Source organism: Sciurus vulgaris, assembly GCF_902686455.1.
Source record: "Sciurus vulgaris genome assembly, chromosome: 1".
Lineage (NCBI taxonomy): Eukaryota > Metazoa > Chordata > Mammalia > Rodentia > Sciuridae > Sciurus > Sciurus vulgaris.
Window position 1 is genome coordinate 103286536 of NC_136461.1, and position 18249 is coordinate 103304784.

Sequence of the window (18249 nt, forward strand, 5' to 3'; positions counted from 1 at the left end):
TCAAGTGAATTCTTTTTTCCTTCTCTCTCTCTCTTTCTTTCTTTTGCAGTACAGGAGACTGAACCCAGGGCCTCATGCATGCTAGGCAAGTGCTCCACCACTGAGTCACATCTCCAGCCCCTTTTATTTTATTTTGAGACAGGTCTCCCTAAGTTGCCAAGGCTGGCCACAACTTTGCTATCCTCCTGAATTGTCTGCATTACAGCATGTGCCACCATGCCTGGCTAGGTGATTTCTAAGGTCTCTTTCTGCATTACAGTTTGATTCTAATCTAGCTTTTGTTATGTTTTGTCCAACAGACTTTCCTCTTACATCTCTTCTTCTGCAGTTGAGATTCCATGGTCCATCACTGCATTTATCTTCAATGTTTTGCCCCACTTTCCCATCCCTTCCAGTTACTGCCCATTTCTCTTCCACTTTACAACAATGTTTCTTAGAAGAATTGTCTGTATGTGTTGTATCTGCTTTCTTACGTCTAATTCCTTTTTTTAAAAATTTATGTTTTTCTATAACTTTTATTCCATTCCTACTTTAAAAAAAATTTGTTAGTGTATTATAGTTATATATAATAAGGCTCATTTTGACATAATTATATAGCATAGATTATAATTTGTTCCAGTTTAGTCCAAAGTACTTTGTTTATATTTTAATGTATCTACTTTATACATTCTTTTACATGTATGAATATTTCATAAGATTAACAGTGAAATGAATACTCAAGGACTTACCACAAAGCTTAGAAACAGAACATGTCTCCAAAGCTCCCTGGGTGATTCCCATACTCTCTCCAAGAGAGGGTGACTATCATTTGGAATTTTGTATTTGTTATTCTCTTGCTTAACACTACAGTTTCACTCTACATTTATACACTTCAACCACATACTGTTAGGTTTTTCTATATTTCTGAACACTAGATAAAACTATATTCCTTTTCAACTTACTTTTATTCAATATGTGTTTTAAACATTTATATTTTTTTGGGGGGGGAGTATTGGGGATTGAACTTAGGGGCACTCAACCACTGAGCTATATCCCTAGTCCTATTTTGTATTTTATTTAGAGTCAAGAGTCTCACTGAGAGGCCTAGCGACTCACTGTTGCTGAGGCTGGTTTTTGAACTCATGATCCTCCTGCTTCAGCCTCCCAAGCCACTGGGACTATAGGCCTGTACCATTATGCCCAGCTTAAACATTCTTTTTTTTTTTGCCATGCTGGGGATTGAACCCAGGGCCTCATGCTTGTGAGGCAAGCACAAACATTCATTTTTAATATTATATTTTTCTGTCAATGGACATTTAGGCTGTTTTTAGTTTTTGCTATCACATACAATGTCACTATGAAAAATTATTGTATTTGTTTCCTAGTGATCATGTACAATAGGTTCTTTAAGTTCAGGTGCAAACCTAATTTTTTAGGTTGTAGGATATATATATCTTTAATTTTACATTTAATTTTATTAAGTAATGCCAATTTGTTTTTCCAAATTGATTGAACTAATTTACACAATCTCACCAACACTTGAGATTGTTAGGCCTGAGATTGTTTTGCCTTTATGGTGAGTATAAAAATGGTATTATATTGCATTTGTTTTGTTTTTTGGTACTGGGGATTGAACCCAGAGGCACTCTACCACTGAGTTACATCTCTAGCCATTTTATTTTGAGTGTCACTAAATTGCCAAGGCTGCCCTTGAACTTATGATCTTTTTGACTCTCAAGTTGCTGGGGGATTACAGGCAAATTGTTGGGATGACATTAGGTGCCACCATGCCTGGGTGCATTGTAGTTTATATTTCCATGATTTTGATGAAGCTGCATATCTTTCCACATGTTTTCGAACCTTTCACATTTCCTTCCTTTTTCTTTTTTTGGTGCTGGGACTGAACTCAGGATCTCACAAATGCTAAGCATGTGCTTTTCCACTGAGCCACATTCCTAGCCCCAAGTTTCATCTTCTATGAATGTTTGTTCATACATTTCCCTCATTTTTCTATAGGGTTGTTTATCTTTCTTTTTGATTTGTAAGAGTTTTAAAAAAAAAAATTCTAGACACAATTCCTTTGTTAGACTTGTTGAAAATGTCCTCACCTAACTAGCTTGTGTTTTAAATTTCTTTTCCATGATGTCCCTTGATGTTATTTCTGCACCAAAACTAAACCATCTGAATTTCTATGACTTTATAATAAATTCTGATGTCTAGTAGGACAAGCCCTTCAGTCACCTTTTTCAAGAGTGTCTTAGCTATTTCGGCTAAGAAGGATTGTACTTTCATTTTAAAGTTTAAACTCAGTTGAAGGGCATTCCAATTCTTTATTAAGTCCTCTCCAATCCCACTTTCTTCCTATAGTTCTACTGCATTTGCAATTAACAAGGCTCCAAAGTCCTTATTGTCAGATCTACTGGTCAATTCTCAGTGCTCATCTTCACTTGAACTCTTTGAGACCCTTAAGCATGATTGTTTACTCTTTCCTTTGTGAAATACTTCTTCACTCAGTTTCTGCAAAATTGCATTACTTTCTTTTTGAAACTCATTATAGACAAATGCACCATAAACGTACATTGGAGGAAAGACAGCCTATTTTTTTCTGATATGTGGATGCTAATCACAAAAAGAGGGGAAGCTAGGGAAGAACAGAGGTACTTTGGATTTGGCAGAGAACAATGAAGGGATGGGAGTGGGTATATGGGGGTAGGAAAGACAGTAGAATGAATCCGACATTATTACCCTATGTGCATATATGATTGCATGACTGGTGTGGTTCTACATCATGTACAACCAGAAGAATGAGAAGTTAAGCTCCATTTATGTATGATATATCAAAATGCATTCTACTGTCATGTATAACTAATTAGAACAAATTAAAAAAAACACTTTTTTGTGAATGCAATTTTAAATGTAAAAGTAGAATACAATGTTTGCATTTTTTTCTTTGAAGACAGTGAAATGTTTTTGATTTTTCACATAAAAATTTATGTATTAAAACAATAAAATAAATGAAAAAAATAAATGTGAAGTGCTTAATATAATGCCTGGTACAGAGTAAGCACCCAGTAAATACTATTTGCCCATTTATTCAACAAGTACTTATTGGATGGTGATAAGAACCATGGGAAAAAATGAGGCAAGAAGAAGAGGTTAGTGAGTTCTAGGAGAGTGGGCAGAATTTTAAGCAGGACATTCAGGAAGAACTCAGAGAGAAAATGACATGTGGATGAACCTGTAAGAAGAAAGGGTAGGGGTCAGGTAGATATCTGGGGGAATAGCATTCTATAAATACAATTGAGCAACTGCAAAGGCCCTGCAGTAAGAAGAGGCCTGGCATATGCAGAATCAGCAATGAAGCTGATCATAAGATTTTCAAGGTACAGGCAATCTAAAGTTTCTTTTGAATATCCTTTAGCAGAGTGTTGGGCTTCAGTAATTATTTACTGCCTTAACTTTCAGTCCTTGGCCCACCTTTCTCATACCTTGTGAAAAAGTCTTCTCCTGAGCCAAGATTTCATTTCGATCTTCCAAAATCTGCATCAAGGCAGCCTGAAGTTTAGATGGTAGAATTTCATCCTCATCAGACACCTTGAGGGAAAAAATAGGAATTTTGTATGAGCTGTGAGAGATAAAGTCTCAAACAAGCACTAGTTAAGTCCCCAAAATTCCACAGCTGGCTTTGTACAATTTTAGCTGAAGAATCAGTCTAAAGTTTCCTTCCCTCTATGGAGTAGAATCCATGACGTTCATGGTATATATATATATATTTAATCTTTATTTTAAAATAACAAATAAATCTTATAAAAACTTCTGACATATTTCCATCAAATATCATTCATGAATAAGTCTTATTCTACATCTCTAAAACTGTCCCCAGCTGAGTGCAGGGTCACACATCTGTAATGGTAGAACTTGGGAGATTGAGGCAGGAGAGTCAAAAGTTTGAGGTCAGCCTCAGCAACTTAGTGAGACCCTGTCTCAAAATTAAAAAAATAAAAAATAAAAAGATACCCCCCCCAAATATTTAAGATCATTCCCAGATAAATGATATTTCAAATGTGATAAGCTAAATGATTTTGGGGGGAGGTACTGGGGATTGAACTCAGGGGCACTCTACCATTGAACTACATCCCCAGTCCTTTTTATTTTAACATGGGGTCTATGTTGCCCAGGCAGGCCTTGAACATGTGATTTTCCTGCCTCAGTCTCCAAAGTAGCTGGGGTTACACGTGTGTGCCACCATGCCCAGCTCAAGTTTCTATTTAATCATTTCTAAAACTTTATTCATATGTATCCCTGTTTAGCCTATAAGAACTGAGGACTCCAACTGTGTCTTACTCTTCTTTAGATTATGACTGCTTAACAGAGTATCTAGAAACAATTAGTGCTTAACAAAGGTCCTCTCTTCTCTCTCTCTCTCTCTGTCTCTCTCTCTCTCTGTCTCGTGGTGCTATTGACTGAACCCAGCCTCTTAGATGCTAGTTAAGCACTCTAATGTCAAGCTACATCCCCAGCCTAAAAGGTGCTTTTTAAATTTATTTAAATTAGAACTTTCTGTCAACTCATCTGGAGTTAAGGATGATTATTTCTTTTGAGAATGACATTTATTTTGTTTCCTTCTTCCGTCTTTGGGATAGATAGTTATAAACCCACGCCAAAATTTTCAGGTCAATCTAGTCTGATTGGCCACAGTGTCAATTCAAGTATGGGTAGGAACTAGAAGTCTTGACTGAGTCATGTTCTCTTAGTACTTTCACATATTTTCTATCTAATTATCTACAGAGAATTCTATATCCCAAACATGTAATCACCTCCTTGTCACTCACCTCCTGTAAGAACTTGTCTGCACAGAGATCAACTATCAGCACCTGTGGAATAAAGGAGTCAGGCAAGTTCCACCAGAGACATTCACAGGCAAATACATTAGGCACTGCTAGATCAGGATGGGTGTTTTGATTCTTTTAGGTACTGAGAATAGTTTCAAACAGAATTGATTCGAAGTTGTAGCCCATTTAAAAATTAACCCATCAAAAACAACAGATTGCAAAACTATTAATAATAATGGCATGCTTATTTATAGATTAAAAGAGACTTAAAAAAGTTTAAGGCAGCAGAGTAGTAGAGTAAGAACAGTCTTTTCAATAAGCGGTACTGGCACTACACACACCAAAGGGGAGAAAATGAAATGACCCCTACCTTACATTCTATACAAAAAAATTAAAATACTCAGTGGATTAGACAGGCACAATGGCACACACCTGTAATCCCCACAATTCAGGAGGCCAAGGCAAGGAAGATGACCAAGTTTAAGGCCAACCACAGCAATTTAGCAGGGCCCTAAGAAAATTAGCAAGACTCGGAGTTGGGGTTGTGGCTCAGTGGTAGAGTGCTTGCCTGGCATGTGTGAGGCACTGGGTTCAATTTTCAGCACTACATATAAATGATAAAATAAAGGTCCATCAACATAAAAAATTTTTTCAAAAAAAATTAGCAAGACCCTGTCTCAAAATGAAAAATGAAAAGGGTTGGGGACATAGCTCAGTGGTAAAGCGTCCCTGGGTTCAATCCCCAGTATGGCAACAGGGGCAGGGGATAAAAAACAAAACAAAAAAGAAAACAAACAAACAAACAAAAAACAGTCGTTTCGGAAAATGAAAAGGCAAGTCTTAAAGATCCTGGTTTCTAGAATATAAAAATGCACCTTGGGCTGGGGGTGTAGCTCACTGGTGGAGTGCTTGCTTAGCATGTGTGAGGCCCTGGGTTCCATCCCCAGCACCACACACAGACATCTTACAAATAAGTAAGAGGATAAGTAATCTAGTGGAAAGACAGACAAGAAATTTTACAAAAGGTGATATTTAAATAGCCAGTAAACATATCCTGACAATAATCAAGGAATGTAAATTAAACTAAAATGAGAATACTACTACCCACCCACCGGATGACATTAAATTACACAAATTGATGATAGTGCTGACAGGGATATGGAGCAATAGGAACTCTCATACACTGTTGGAAAAAGTTCAAATTGGTACATCTATTTTGGTAAGCAGTTGTACTTTATTTACTGTAATTTCCAAGTAATTCAAGTAATCGAGTAATTCAATTTTCAAGCATATACCCATAGAACTGAATGCATGTGTGTACCAAGGGTCATGTATAAAAATATCTATAGCAGTATTATTCACAATAACCTCAAGCTGGAAACAATTCAAATGTTCATTAACTGTAGAATGGATAAGAAAACTAGTCACACAATGGAATACTATATGCAATCTGAATGACCCAACTAATGTTAAATTCATTAGTATGGATGAATTTGACACATACAATGTTGAGAAAAAGAAGTCAGACAAAAACTATATTCTATAAATCTATTTATATCAGGATTAAAAACAGGCAAATCTGCATTATATTGTTTAGGGATGCATGCCTCCCCAGGCTATGAAAACTGAAAAAACCCAAGTAAATAAATACCATAAAAGTCAAGATAGTGGTGACCTTTTGGGGGAATAGGGAAGGGATCAGAGATTAGAAGAAGGCATGCTGGAGACTTCTAGGGCACTGGAACTAACTCCATTACTATTGTTCCATTCCATTCCAATGCTGTGTAATGGAAGTGTTCATTCACTTTGCGACAATTCATTTAGCTGTACACTTTGTTTGGGGCACTCATCTGTAAACAACTTTTAAAGTTAACCAAGGGTAGTTTCTGTATTTGACTTAAATATGACAGTATAATATATTAATAATAATTCTACCATTTTTTGAGGTGGTATCAGAGATTGAACTCAGGGGTACTCAACCACTGAGCCACATCCCAGCCCTATTTTTGTATTTTATTTAGAGACAGGGTCTCACTGAGTTGCTTAGTGCCCTCCATTGCTGAGGCTCACTTTGAGACAGGTTCCTCCCGTCTCAGCCTCCTGAGCTGCTGGGATTATGCCTGGCTAATTTTTAAAAAATATTTTTTAGTTGTCAATGGACCTTTATTTTATTTGTATGCGGTGCTGAGAATCAAACCCAGTACCTTACTCATGCTAGGCAAGCACTCTACCACTGAGCTACAACCCCAGTCCTTAATTCTACCATTCTTTTTTTTTTTTTTTTTTTTAATATAATGACTATGTGAAATGTGTTAAATTTTTTTTTTTTTTTTTTGGTTGTAGATGGACACAAAATCTTTATTTTTTATTTATTTATTTATTTTTTATGTGGTGCTAAGGATCGAACCCAGTGCCTCATGCATGCCAAACAAGCACTCCACCACTGAGCCACAACCCCAGCCCCTAATTCTACCATTCTTAAGAAACGCTTAGTTTCATTTATCAGTGCTCTAATATTTTTTCACAGGTGTGACTTCTTCCATCTTACCTCTTCAATGGGTAGGTCCTGGAGCTGTGGTAAGGAGCAAGACAGGATTCCAATGAGGAATGGAGTAGGTGAGCACACAATGTCAATCATGGATGCTGGGAGGACTGGGATGTAGGTGTGCTGCCAGGTGAATGGATACAGTGCGGCAACCACAGCATGGCCACATTTAGACAGGGTGCTAGACATAGGATGAAAGCAAATGTTGTCACACACAGAGCAACACATGAAGGTGTTCCAGATATTATGCTAAAGAATTATAAACTGAGGCTGGTAAGTGTTCACAGGTTGACAACTCTGTGAATCCTCATTAATTTTTGCCATTTGATTTAAAATTTTAATTTACCGAAAGTATTTAATCTTGGGGCTAGGCTATAGCTCAGTTGGCAGAGTGCTTGCCTGTCAAGCACAAGGCCCTGGGTTCAATCCTCAGCACCGCAAAAAAAAAAAAAAAAAAAAGTATTTAATCTCAACCCAGTTGTTACCTACAATTTATTAAGCTAAAAATTAGTGTGCAAATAGAAAAGCAATACTAATTTTTTTTTTTTTTTTTTGTAGAAGAGTTAGGGTCTTGCTATGTTGTCTAGGCTGATCTTGAATTCCTGGGCCTAAGTGATCCTCCTGCCTTACTTTCTCAAACAGATGAGACTCTAGGCAAGAACCACTGTGCCAGACTAGCAATATGAATTTTTAACAACAATTTAAGCAAAAATACATTTTGAAAGGAAATCTATTAACCTCAAAATGTCACTGTTATAGACTAATGCAAATGGATATCTAATTAGCATTTGGAATTATTCACGTCACTACAGCATTAGGTAATTGAGAGACTGATTTTAGATCTTTTTTTAATACACCCAAGTTTTAAAATAATAAGAACAACAAAAGCAAAAAAGGAAGAAATGTAAAAAACAAAACAAAAGAACAAGCAGCAATATGAATTAACATTTTTCACTTATTTCCTACCTTAGGCTGTTAGCAACAAATATTACTCTCCGCTCTAAGAGGAGAGAGGCACAGACTCGGATGAGATGACACACGCTCAGGCACTTAAAAAGGCATTCAAAATCCACATGTTCCAGTCGTGAATCTAGTGGTCGGCAGAGTTCAATTGACTAAAATGCAAGAATTTGAATTAGGGGACCTGATGTTGGAAAACAACCCACAATGACAGCACTAACAACAGATCCTCTCAGCTTTTAAGAGTGTGTGAAACTGCCTACACTAATCCTAAGATCCTGTAGCTTTTTTTTTTTTTTTTTTTTTGCTATGAATTTCTGGTAAAATCTTTATTCCATCTTAAAATAACAGGTATAATCATCATTTATCATACTGAAATTGTCACTACCGAGAGATCCACTCTATGTATGGTAAGATAACATTGGGTCTTGGGTTGAGGTTCAACTATTTCAGATCCATTGGATATTTTTCCAGTGCTTTATGGGAATAAAAAATATTATTCACATTTTATAAAAGGGGAAACTATTCCTTTAGGTTTCTGGAAACTCCCCCTACAGTACAAGTCCTGCTTTTTGGTTGCTATCAAATCTTTTCAAAATGAGCTAACTTACCCCATCTCCAGCCCCAGGGAGGTAGCTCTTAACTGTGATGGTGCGTCCAGGAGCTGGGAAAGGAGCTTCCATGACACTTCGCATGAATGGGTAGACAAGGGCAGGAGACATTTCTCTTCTTTTCTCTACTTCATCCAGAATCTACATACACAACACATTATTTTATTAGGACTCAGTTCAAAACATAAAAGGATCCTATTGTAGGAATTGCCAAACTTGGTGTACATATCTGAATTTAGGACAGAGCTTCTGAAAGCAATAAAATTTCATTATAGCATCATATCTGTTGGGGGTATCTTTACATCCCCAAGTAAAGTTACTAATATAAATCAGATTATTTTTAGAAGATGAGTCCTGTCGCCGCCCGCAGCAACAATCCCGTGGATATTTGTTACCGCCTGCAGCAACAATCTCGTGGGTATTTATTGGAGGTGGACTGGAAACTGAGCTACTTCTATTATCTTTCTCTTTAGTGTGCTGCTTTCTTGCTTGTTCATTAGTTTATAGAGGAAGAGAGGCTTACTTGCTTTTAGAGGAAGTTTTAGAGGAAGACAGGCTTTGCTTAGAGCTTAGAGGAAGAGAGACTTTGCTTATCAGGAAAAGAGGCTTGCTACACTTTCAAAGAGGCTACTATTATCAGAGGAGCTATTTCTTAAAGGTCTGCTGCTTCTTCTTAGAGGTGCGTCCTGCATCCTGTGATCTTCATTATGTGAGCTGCAACCTGCATTCTGCAATCTGCCATCATCCAGAGGTGCTGCTTATCCGAGGTGCTTCCTATAAGTGCGTGTCTTATATACCTAAGGCAGCCAATCAGCTTAGGATTAGCACAATTGAAGCACGCCCCTAGGTACCAATCAAGAAAGAATGAGGAATATCTGTTGACCACTAGCGCAAAGGAGACATTAACTAATCAGGCAAAAGTAGATCACACCGTGTTAACACTAACTATGCGCCACCTCTTGGCTCAATGCCAACTGCCATCTTAGGGTTACCAAACATGTCATCTGCAGAATCCCTTTTCATTTCACTAAGGAAAGGGCAAAGAAGGTTACACTGAAAATGATATCCTGCAATTTGGGGTCTAGAAGAAAACATGAGAGAAGAAAAGAGATGCTTCAGGGTATGGTCTTTAAAAATTGAGTTTTAGCAAACCAAAATGAGAATAATTCCGCTATATCCACAGCCCCTGTGGGGAACCTTTCTAAAATAATTTGTCAAAGTCTATGGCACTTAATGTTTCTCGGTGAAGTCATCAGCAATGAAAACTTCCTTGGAGATCAGAAATAACATCATTTTTCAGACAGTCCATTCTTCACTCACCTTTGAAAAAAGATTGAAGCAACCGAGGCGACTAACCATGCAGTAAACCTCAGGGAGTCGCTTTCCTTTGCCTTCTGGCTAAAAGGAAAAGCAACAATGACAACCAAATCAATTTTGACTATTAATATTCTTTTTGTGACAAGGGTCTTGCTATGTTACCCAGGCTGGTCTCAAACTTCTAGGCTCAAGCAATGCTCCTGCCTCAGTCTCTCAAGTAGCTGGGCCTAACAGGCATGTACCACCATGTCCAGCTTCTTTTAACATTAGTTTGTGCAGAGAAGGATCTAAGATTCTTATCTTTAGTGAACATGAAAGATAGGAAAAGGGCTAAAAATGATAGCATGATTTACTCTAAAAATGACAGCATCATTTATTCCAAGTTGAGTGAGAGCACTTAAAGAAGCAGAAAGCCCTAAAATAGCTGCTGAGTAACTCATAGCTCCCTCGATTGGCTTTTTGTACTCCATTCCTCAAATATACCCTTACTGATATTTAGCTACTATGTCAGAAGTTATTTTATTATAAACAAATAAATTTTTAAAAAATCCATACCCTTTCTATTCTAGAACTAACTTCCATCTCATTCATGGCTAACCTCCCTCTTGTTGTTGCTGTATAAAGTTAATATGATTTCTTTTAATACACAGCTCACTGAGTAGTCATCACACTCATCTAGAGATAGTGTTTCTGAAGTCTGTACTCTATTATTCCTTGATCAACTCTATACTACAAGTCTTGTACTTACCAACAGCTTCTTACAGTAACCAAACCACCGACTTCCATCTTCCCCAGTCAAGACAAACGAAAACGTTTCACTGAAAAAACAGCCAGTAGTTACTTCGAGATGCAAACAACTGTGTATGACTTCCTCATGGAACAAACAATTGAAAATTAAGGTCCAACAGCAGTCATTTTGTGATAATAAAGGAAGCATCAATATGACATTTATTTCAATCACATTCTTCCTAAGGAACATCTAGGCCTTGAGAATATCTTGCCTTTTACTGGAGTAAGCAAACAGGTATGGGATACGCAGTTGGTGCTATTGCCCCCTTCCTGTTTCTTATTTATGCAATCTAGCTATGAATCAATCCCATTTTTCTTTTGTTAATGTCCAATTTAGTCAGGCATACAGGTAAGCTATAAAGGATTTTGATATGCCATTTCTCTCTTGCAAATTCTTATATTCAGTTGTGAGAGGCTACATGCAACAGTAATAGAAAAAGATTATATCATTAATACATAAAAATTAATAGGAGGGGCTGGGGCTATAGCTCAATGGCAGAGCACTTGCCTAGCATGTGTGAGGCACTGGGTTTTGATCCTTAACACCACATAAAAATAAATAAAATAATTATTAAAAATTAATAGGAAAAATATCAGTTCCTCATTAGAAACATGGGTAAAAGATATACATAGATTAAAAAAAAAAAAAAAAAAAAGACCCAGGCTGGGGAGATAATTCAGTTGGTAGAGTGCTTTCCTCTCAAGCACACGGCCCTGGGTTCAATCCCCAGCACAACAACAACAACAACAACAACAACAACAACAACAAAAGACCCAACGATGCCCAAGAAAGAAACTCATTAATAATCAAGAGACCCACATTTAAATAATGATATATATATATTTACATATGGCCAAAAATGAAGATTGGAAAGGAATATGCAAGAATATTTATAGCAATTATTTCTGAGTAATCAGATTGACAGTGATTTCTAATTTCTTCTTTTTATTTGCTCTTCCACATTTTCCAAATATTCTGGAATAAACATCTTAACCTACAGAGGAAAGCCAGACCAATATAAAAGAAGCTGCTTATGTGGTTAATAAATAGGAAGGGCTGGGGCTATGGACAACACAAGAGCACCAGAATTTATAGCTGAGAGATGGAGATCAGGCTATGAGAGGGCAGCCAAGTCTGAAAGCAGGGCAGGGCCACTTAGGTAACAGCTGAGACTATCATCCAGCAAGCGTGTGACAAGGCTCACTTAAGCATTTCAACCTAAAGAGCATTGTTAATAATTACAGCATTCTTTTGTTGTATTTTTTAAATCTTTTTAAAAAAAATTATATTCCTTTTTTAGTTGTAGATGGACACAATACCTTTATTTTATTTGTTTCTTTATTTTTATGTGGTGCTGAGGATCAAACCCAGTGCCTCACATGTGTCAGGTGAGTACTCTACTACTGAGCCACAACCCCCACCCTGTTTTGTTTTTTGATATGAGATCTCACTGTGTTGTCCAGGCCACTCTAACTCCAGGGTTCAAGCAATCCTGCTTCAGCTTCCCAAGTATCTGGGACTATTGTTGCACACAACCACACCTGACATAATAATTATAATTCTGAATAAGGCAGTTATATCTATTTATAAGCAGAATTCAGAGATGATAATGATTTATTAATTAAAAATGAAATTTCTGCCAGGCACATTGCAAATGCCTGTAATCCTAGTGACAGGAGGCTGGGGCAGGGGAATTGCAAGTTTGAGGCCAGTCTTGGCAGTTTAATGAGACCCTATCTCAAAAAAAAGGGATGTAGTTCAGTGATACAACACACCAGGGTTCGATCCCCAGTACCGCCAAACAACCAAACAAAAACATGCAATTCCCTTTTTAATTCTTCCCTTCTCAATTCACCCACACCTCACAAAGTATAGCCTCCCTCAATACAAATTCCACAGGGGGAATGGTATAATCTGTGCTGTGGCTTTTTTATCCACTTGAAGGAGAAACATGATGAGGACATTGCCCTTTTTTATCTCTGTTTTTAGGACTAGAGTCCCAAATACCAAGTCTTTTTTTCATTTTCTGTGCACTTTGGGCCTTTTCTTATTGTATGTAAGGTAGAATTATTTTTTTCAGCAAAACCAACAAACTGAAGAGACTCCCAAACTTGTCTTCCCTTTGACCCTGAAATTATAGTTTTTCTTTTTTTTTAAACTTTTAAAAAATATTTTTAGTTGCAGAAGGACACAATACCTTTATTTTATTTATTCATTTTTATGTGGTGCTGAGGATCAAACCCAGTGCCTCACATGTGCTAGCAATCGCTCTACCACTGAGCCACAACCCCAGCCCCTTTTCCTTTTTCTTTTTCAAGTTCCACATAGGAAGTGTTCTCATTCTGTTTCTTCCTTCCCTCCCACTGTATTCTAGGTCTGCCACAATGTTCACAGTGCTTCACCCCTAGTTCTACCCATTTCTCAAATATTCTGGTTCTATTGTAGCAGTCCCAACAAACAGAAACCAGATAAAGTAGCCCATTCACCTCTTTAATTCTGAGGTTGGCACCCAGTCCTTCGAATCAGGAAAACAAAATTTTGGGATAACTTTGAGCCTCTCTTCAGTGTCTTTGGATTGCTTATAGCTGTGATCACCCTGAAAAAGATAACAACATAGGTAACATTATTCTATGAAAGTAGAGACTAGAAATAAAATCTCAGCCTGGTCTCAGGAAAAGAGATGTCTGATAAGCCTGAGCAAATGTCTCAGTGTGGTTTTGTGTTTAACAAAACAGGAAGGCCAAGACTGAAAATCACGGAAGATGCACTGAGAACAGTTACTAAGAATAAAGAATCCTATTTTTACACAGAAATGGTCCTTGTGGAGATCCTATAATCTAGTGTAAAGAAGATGGTTGCAAATAGTTTCTTATCTAGAGGCAGACTCTTAATTCAGGATTCACACACTAGTAGAAATCCAGTATTTTTATGAGTCATGGGACAGAAGATAAATAAAAAATTCATTCTATAACATTACTAATAGCAAAAACCTAGTCACAAGACATTCTCTGATCAATAATCAAGGATGCTTTGAGAAAGCAAATGAATGTTATTTAGAAAAATACTATTTTTAGAATCCATCCCATCTATAATCATTTCCCTTAGTATATAATCTTTGCTACATAATTACTGGTTTGCAACTTCCTGTAAAATTTTACCGTGGAAAAGTCTTGTGTAAAAGTGGCATTGCATTTTAAAAGACAGTCTAAATTTAGCTAAACCAAAAGACATTGAGAAATTAGTACTACCTGTCCACTATAAAAATAAGCACATAAGTCTAATTACCACATTGCTTTCAGATAATTAATATTAAGCTCTTAAAAACAGAAAAACATCAGGGCTGGGGATGGAGCTCAGTGGTAAAGCACTTGCTTAGCATGTTCGAGACCCTGAGTTCTATCTCCAGTACCAAAAAATGAAGGAAGGAAAGAAGGAACTAACAAAAATTTAGTTGTAGCATAGTCTTTAATTTTTATTGTTAAAATATAAAAATACTTTCCACAATCATTATCATCCAAAGTTTTCCACAACAGAATCCAAAAGGGGTTTGATAAGGATCAGGTCTTCCCCCCCATAACTGATGAGTGTCTAAGGCAAAAAGATGGTAAGTGACTGACTTAGAGACATTCCTGAATCATTGCCAGAATTAACTGTGTCCTTATCTGGTTGAGTTTATTAATTCAGACTTAGCTTTCCCTTTCCAGTTGTAAGGCTAATTGAAACCAAGAAACAAAAATTAAGCTCCTCTTAGTGGCAAACTTGATTACTCAAACTATCTAGATAACATTATTTTAGACTAGATATTATTGTACATTTTACTGAACAATGCTATAACACTGTGCTTTCAGGCTACATGGAGGAATTTAATGAGTAATTAAACTTAGATTTATTTACTGTAGGGATGTTGTTGAGGGCATTTTAAAAATGAGAACACATGCCAGAAATGATTCTTAGATTCCAGTACAGTTGTGTTTCACTAACTTTTTTAGCAAAACACATAAGTCAGGATTATAAGTCTAAAGTCCCAAAGTGGCTCAGCAGATAAATGAGAAGTGGTGCAAGCAATAAGCTAGAAAGCGAGTAAATGTCCTTTTTAAAGGGATAACTTTTTTTTGTTTTTGTAAGAGGGATTGAATCTGGAGCACTTAACCACTGAGTCACATCCCAAGTTCTTTTTTACTTTTTATTTTGAGACAGGGTCTCACTAAGTTGCTTAGGACCTTGCTAAGTTGCTGAAGCTGACTTTGAACTTGTGATCCTACTGCTTCAGCCTCCTGAGCTTACAGGCACCAGCCACTGTGCCCTGCTCAGGAATAACTTCTTATTAGGGGAGCTAGCTATATAATTTGCAGAGCATAGTGCAAAATGAAAATGTGGGGCTTCTATTCAAAGAGTGGGAAAAATAAAATATAAAATTAAAAAAAATAAAATGTAAAACCTTTTTCTTTCTTCTGGGGTCTTATAACCTGGAATGTGGTTTTTATTTGCTATTTAATGTCACTTTCCCTTGGGCTCAAGGATCCTGGGGGACAAGTATACATACCCACAGGTTTCCAAGACCTAGGTCTACAATCTAGTACAAGTATTCCACTAACTGCTGGGTTTCCTCCCTGGCCACAGCAGAACTAAGACTCTGTGTCCCAGCTACGTATCTAACTAGGTATCCCAGCTAGTTAAGCCTGGTATCTTCCCTTACCATGGGGCCACCGTTTTAGCCAAAGGCAGTTGGGTAATCCCCAGGGGTTACAGTCTCCACGCTGGGATAAGCCTGGTACTTGGATGCTTGATACTTGCCACACCTGGAAAGGCTTGCCTCCATCAAGTCACCCACTGAAGACATGTGGCAATACCAGCTCAAGGCAGGGCAGGAAAGGCTACCCCCATGCTGTACCTAGAGATGCTGCAGAGGAATGCTTGCCTGAGCCCACCCTTCCCCATACCTGTGCCCAAGTCCCTGCCACGGACAGAAGATGGCAGCAGTTACCCTATGGGGATGGAACTGAAGTCAGACAGAACCCAGTGAACCAGGGCAACTAGGGAACTCATCCTAGAAGGGCAATAGAAGGTGAGACCAAGGAACTGAAGCTTTAAGATTCTGGCACAAGTTGTAAACAGTGGCAAACATGTGTAATCGAGGCTACTCAGGAGGCTAAGGCAGGAGGATCAAAGTTTGAGGCCAGCATGAGATACTTGGTAAGAAACTATCTCAAAAGTAAAAAATATAAATGGCTGGGGATGTAGCTCAGTGATAGAAGGGCCTTGGGTTCAATCCCCAGTACCTCAAAAAAAAAAAAAAAAAAAAAAGTCTTTGATACAAGTCTAACTGTCTACTTCAATTAATAATAAGCACAAATTCAAAGATAAAATTATTAAGCACTTCAAGATGGTGACTACAGAGCATTAAATCCCACTCACAGGGCTCTCCTGAGTGAGGGGCCTTACAGTACTACACTGGCCCATGAAGTCTTGCTCTTTATTCAGTTTCAGTCAATTCCTGCCACTTTGGAATGCAGGCTTAGGGTTACTACTTTTCCAGTTTCTCCCAAGGCAGAAATACAGATTTGTATGTAAAATTTGATTTTGAGGGGGTGGGTGAGGGGGTTCTTGAGATTGCAGCTAGGGCCTCAAGCATGAGTTATATCTCCAGCCCCTGAAATCTGGTGTTTTTTTTTTTTTTTTAGGTTCTAGAGATTAAACTCAGGGTCTCTCACATGCTAGGCAAATATTCTACCACTGTCCTATGCATCCAGTCCTTTTTATTTTATTTTGAAACAGTTTCTTGCTAAGTTATCCAAGATGGCCTCAAATTTGCCATTCTCCTACTTCAGCCTCCTGAGTAGCTGGGCCACTGCATCCAACTGAAATGATTTTTAAACACCTGCAACAAAAATTTTTTTTTTTTTTTTTAATTGTTGTTATTATTGGGGATTGAACCCAGAGGTGCTTAACCACTAAGCCACATCCCTGGCGCTTTTTAATTTGAGACATGGTCTCACTAAGTTGCTTAGGGTGTTGCTAAGTTGCTGAAGCTGGCTTTGAACTTGTGATCCTCCTGCCTCAGCTTCTGGAGTCACTGGGATTACAAGCATGCACCATTGTGCTCAGCCACAAGTTACTGATGTTATTTTTAGAAAAATACTAAAGAAACCACAAAGAAAGAAAAGAAAAGAAAGGAAAAGAAAAAGAGAAAAGAAGAAAAGAAAGGAAGGAAACATATGCATGGGTCAATTTTCTCCCAGGTTCAAAAGGCTCTGTGAGAGCAGAGACTAAGAAAACCTCTTCCAGTTGCACTCCCATCATCTAATCCTGGCAAACAGCAGGCACAATATTTAATTAAATGAATGAATGGTTTTTTAAAAAAGATAGAGGGAACCAAATAATAGAGTTAATAACAGCTATCATATATTTAGTACATACTTTGTATCAGGAACTGCACTAAGCACTTTACATATATTATCTCATTAAATTTTTACTAACAATGGATAACATTTATATAGAGGTCACTGTATGTCAGACACTGTTCTAAGTGCCTTACATAAATCAGCTCATTTAAACCTTACTACAGCTCAAAGGAGTAGATATCATTATGATTATGCCTGCTTTACGAATGAAGGAACCAAGGTATGGAACAGTCAAGTAACTGCTCAAAGGCACTGTGCTAATAGATGGCAAGAAGAATTGACTCAGAGACCAAGCTATAAAGCCTCTCATTAGGGGTAAGAAAATTGAAACTTTGTAACCTGCTAAAGATTACTAAATGGGGAAGCTAAAAATAAAAATCTAATTTGGAGAATGAGCTAACTCTCCCCCAATTCCCATGTGGTTGTAGTTTATGCCTGGTGAAAGATATCATCAAAGTGGCTTACCAGATCCTACAAGTATGACAAAAACTGGTGGAGATAACAATAAGCAAGAAGAGAGGAAATAAATACACACGGCTCGCAGGAACTTTCCTGAAATGCTTCTTGGCCTCCTTGTGCCTACCTTGCTGGGGAACTGCTGTATGACCTGGGGAATGTAGCTTACTCCTGAGGCTTTCTTCTGTAGAGACACCACCACGAAGAGTTCAAACAGCTGCTGCTCCTGCAGTTCAATAAGATCCCGCTCCAAGGTCTGGTAGTGAGGATTCCTCTTGGAAGACTGCTGCAGTTGTGCTAAGCGTTTGTGGCGATCTGTGATGAAATCACGGAGCAAGCGTTTTCCCTTGAGGCCCTC

At 37.7% G+C, this 18249-nt stretch overlaps 1 protein-coding gene across 4 annotated transcripts in view; it reads right to left on the reverse strand.

Moving 5' to 3' along the window:
• Positions 1-18249, reverse strand: part of DENND2C (DENN domain containing 2C) — a 75432-nt gene that overhangs the window by 5393 nt on the left and 51790 nt on the right. For 2 of the 4 annotated variants that reach the window (XM_079135261.1, XM_079135260.1), the window contains exons 8-16: positions 18019-18206; positions 13521-13630; positions 10993-11062; positions 10248-10325; positions 8928-9068; positions 8323-8471; positions 7360-7537; positions 4812-4853; positions 3468-3573 (exon numbers count right to left, since the gene is read on the reverse strand). In XM_079135261.1, the coding sequence (XP_078991387.1) occupies positions 3468-3573; positions 4812-4853; positions 7360-7537; positions 8323-8471; positions 8928-9068; positions 10248-10325; positions 10993-11062; positions 13521-13630; positions 18019-18206 (1062 nt within the window). The remainder of the gene's footprint in view (positions 1-3467; positions 3574-4811; positions 4854-7359; positions 7538-8322; positions 8472-8927; positions 9069-10247; positions 10326-10992; positions 11063-13520; positions 13631-18018; positions 18207-18249) is intronic. The other 2 variants (XM_079135263.1, XM_079135262.1) reach the window with 1 other exon arrangement.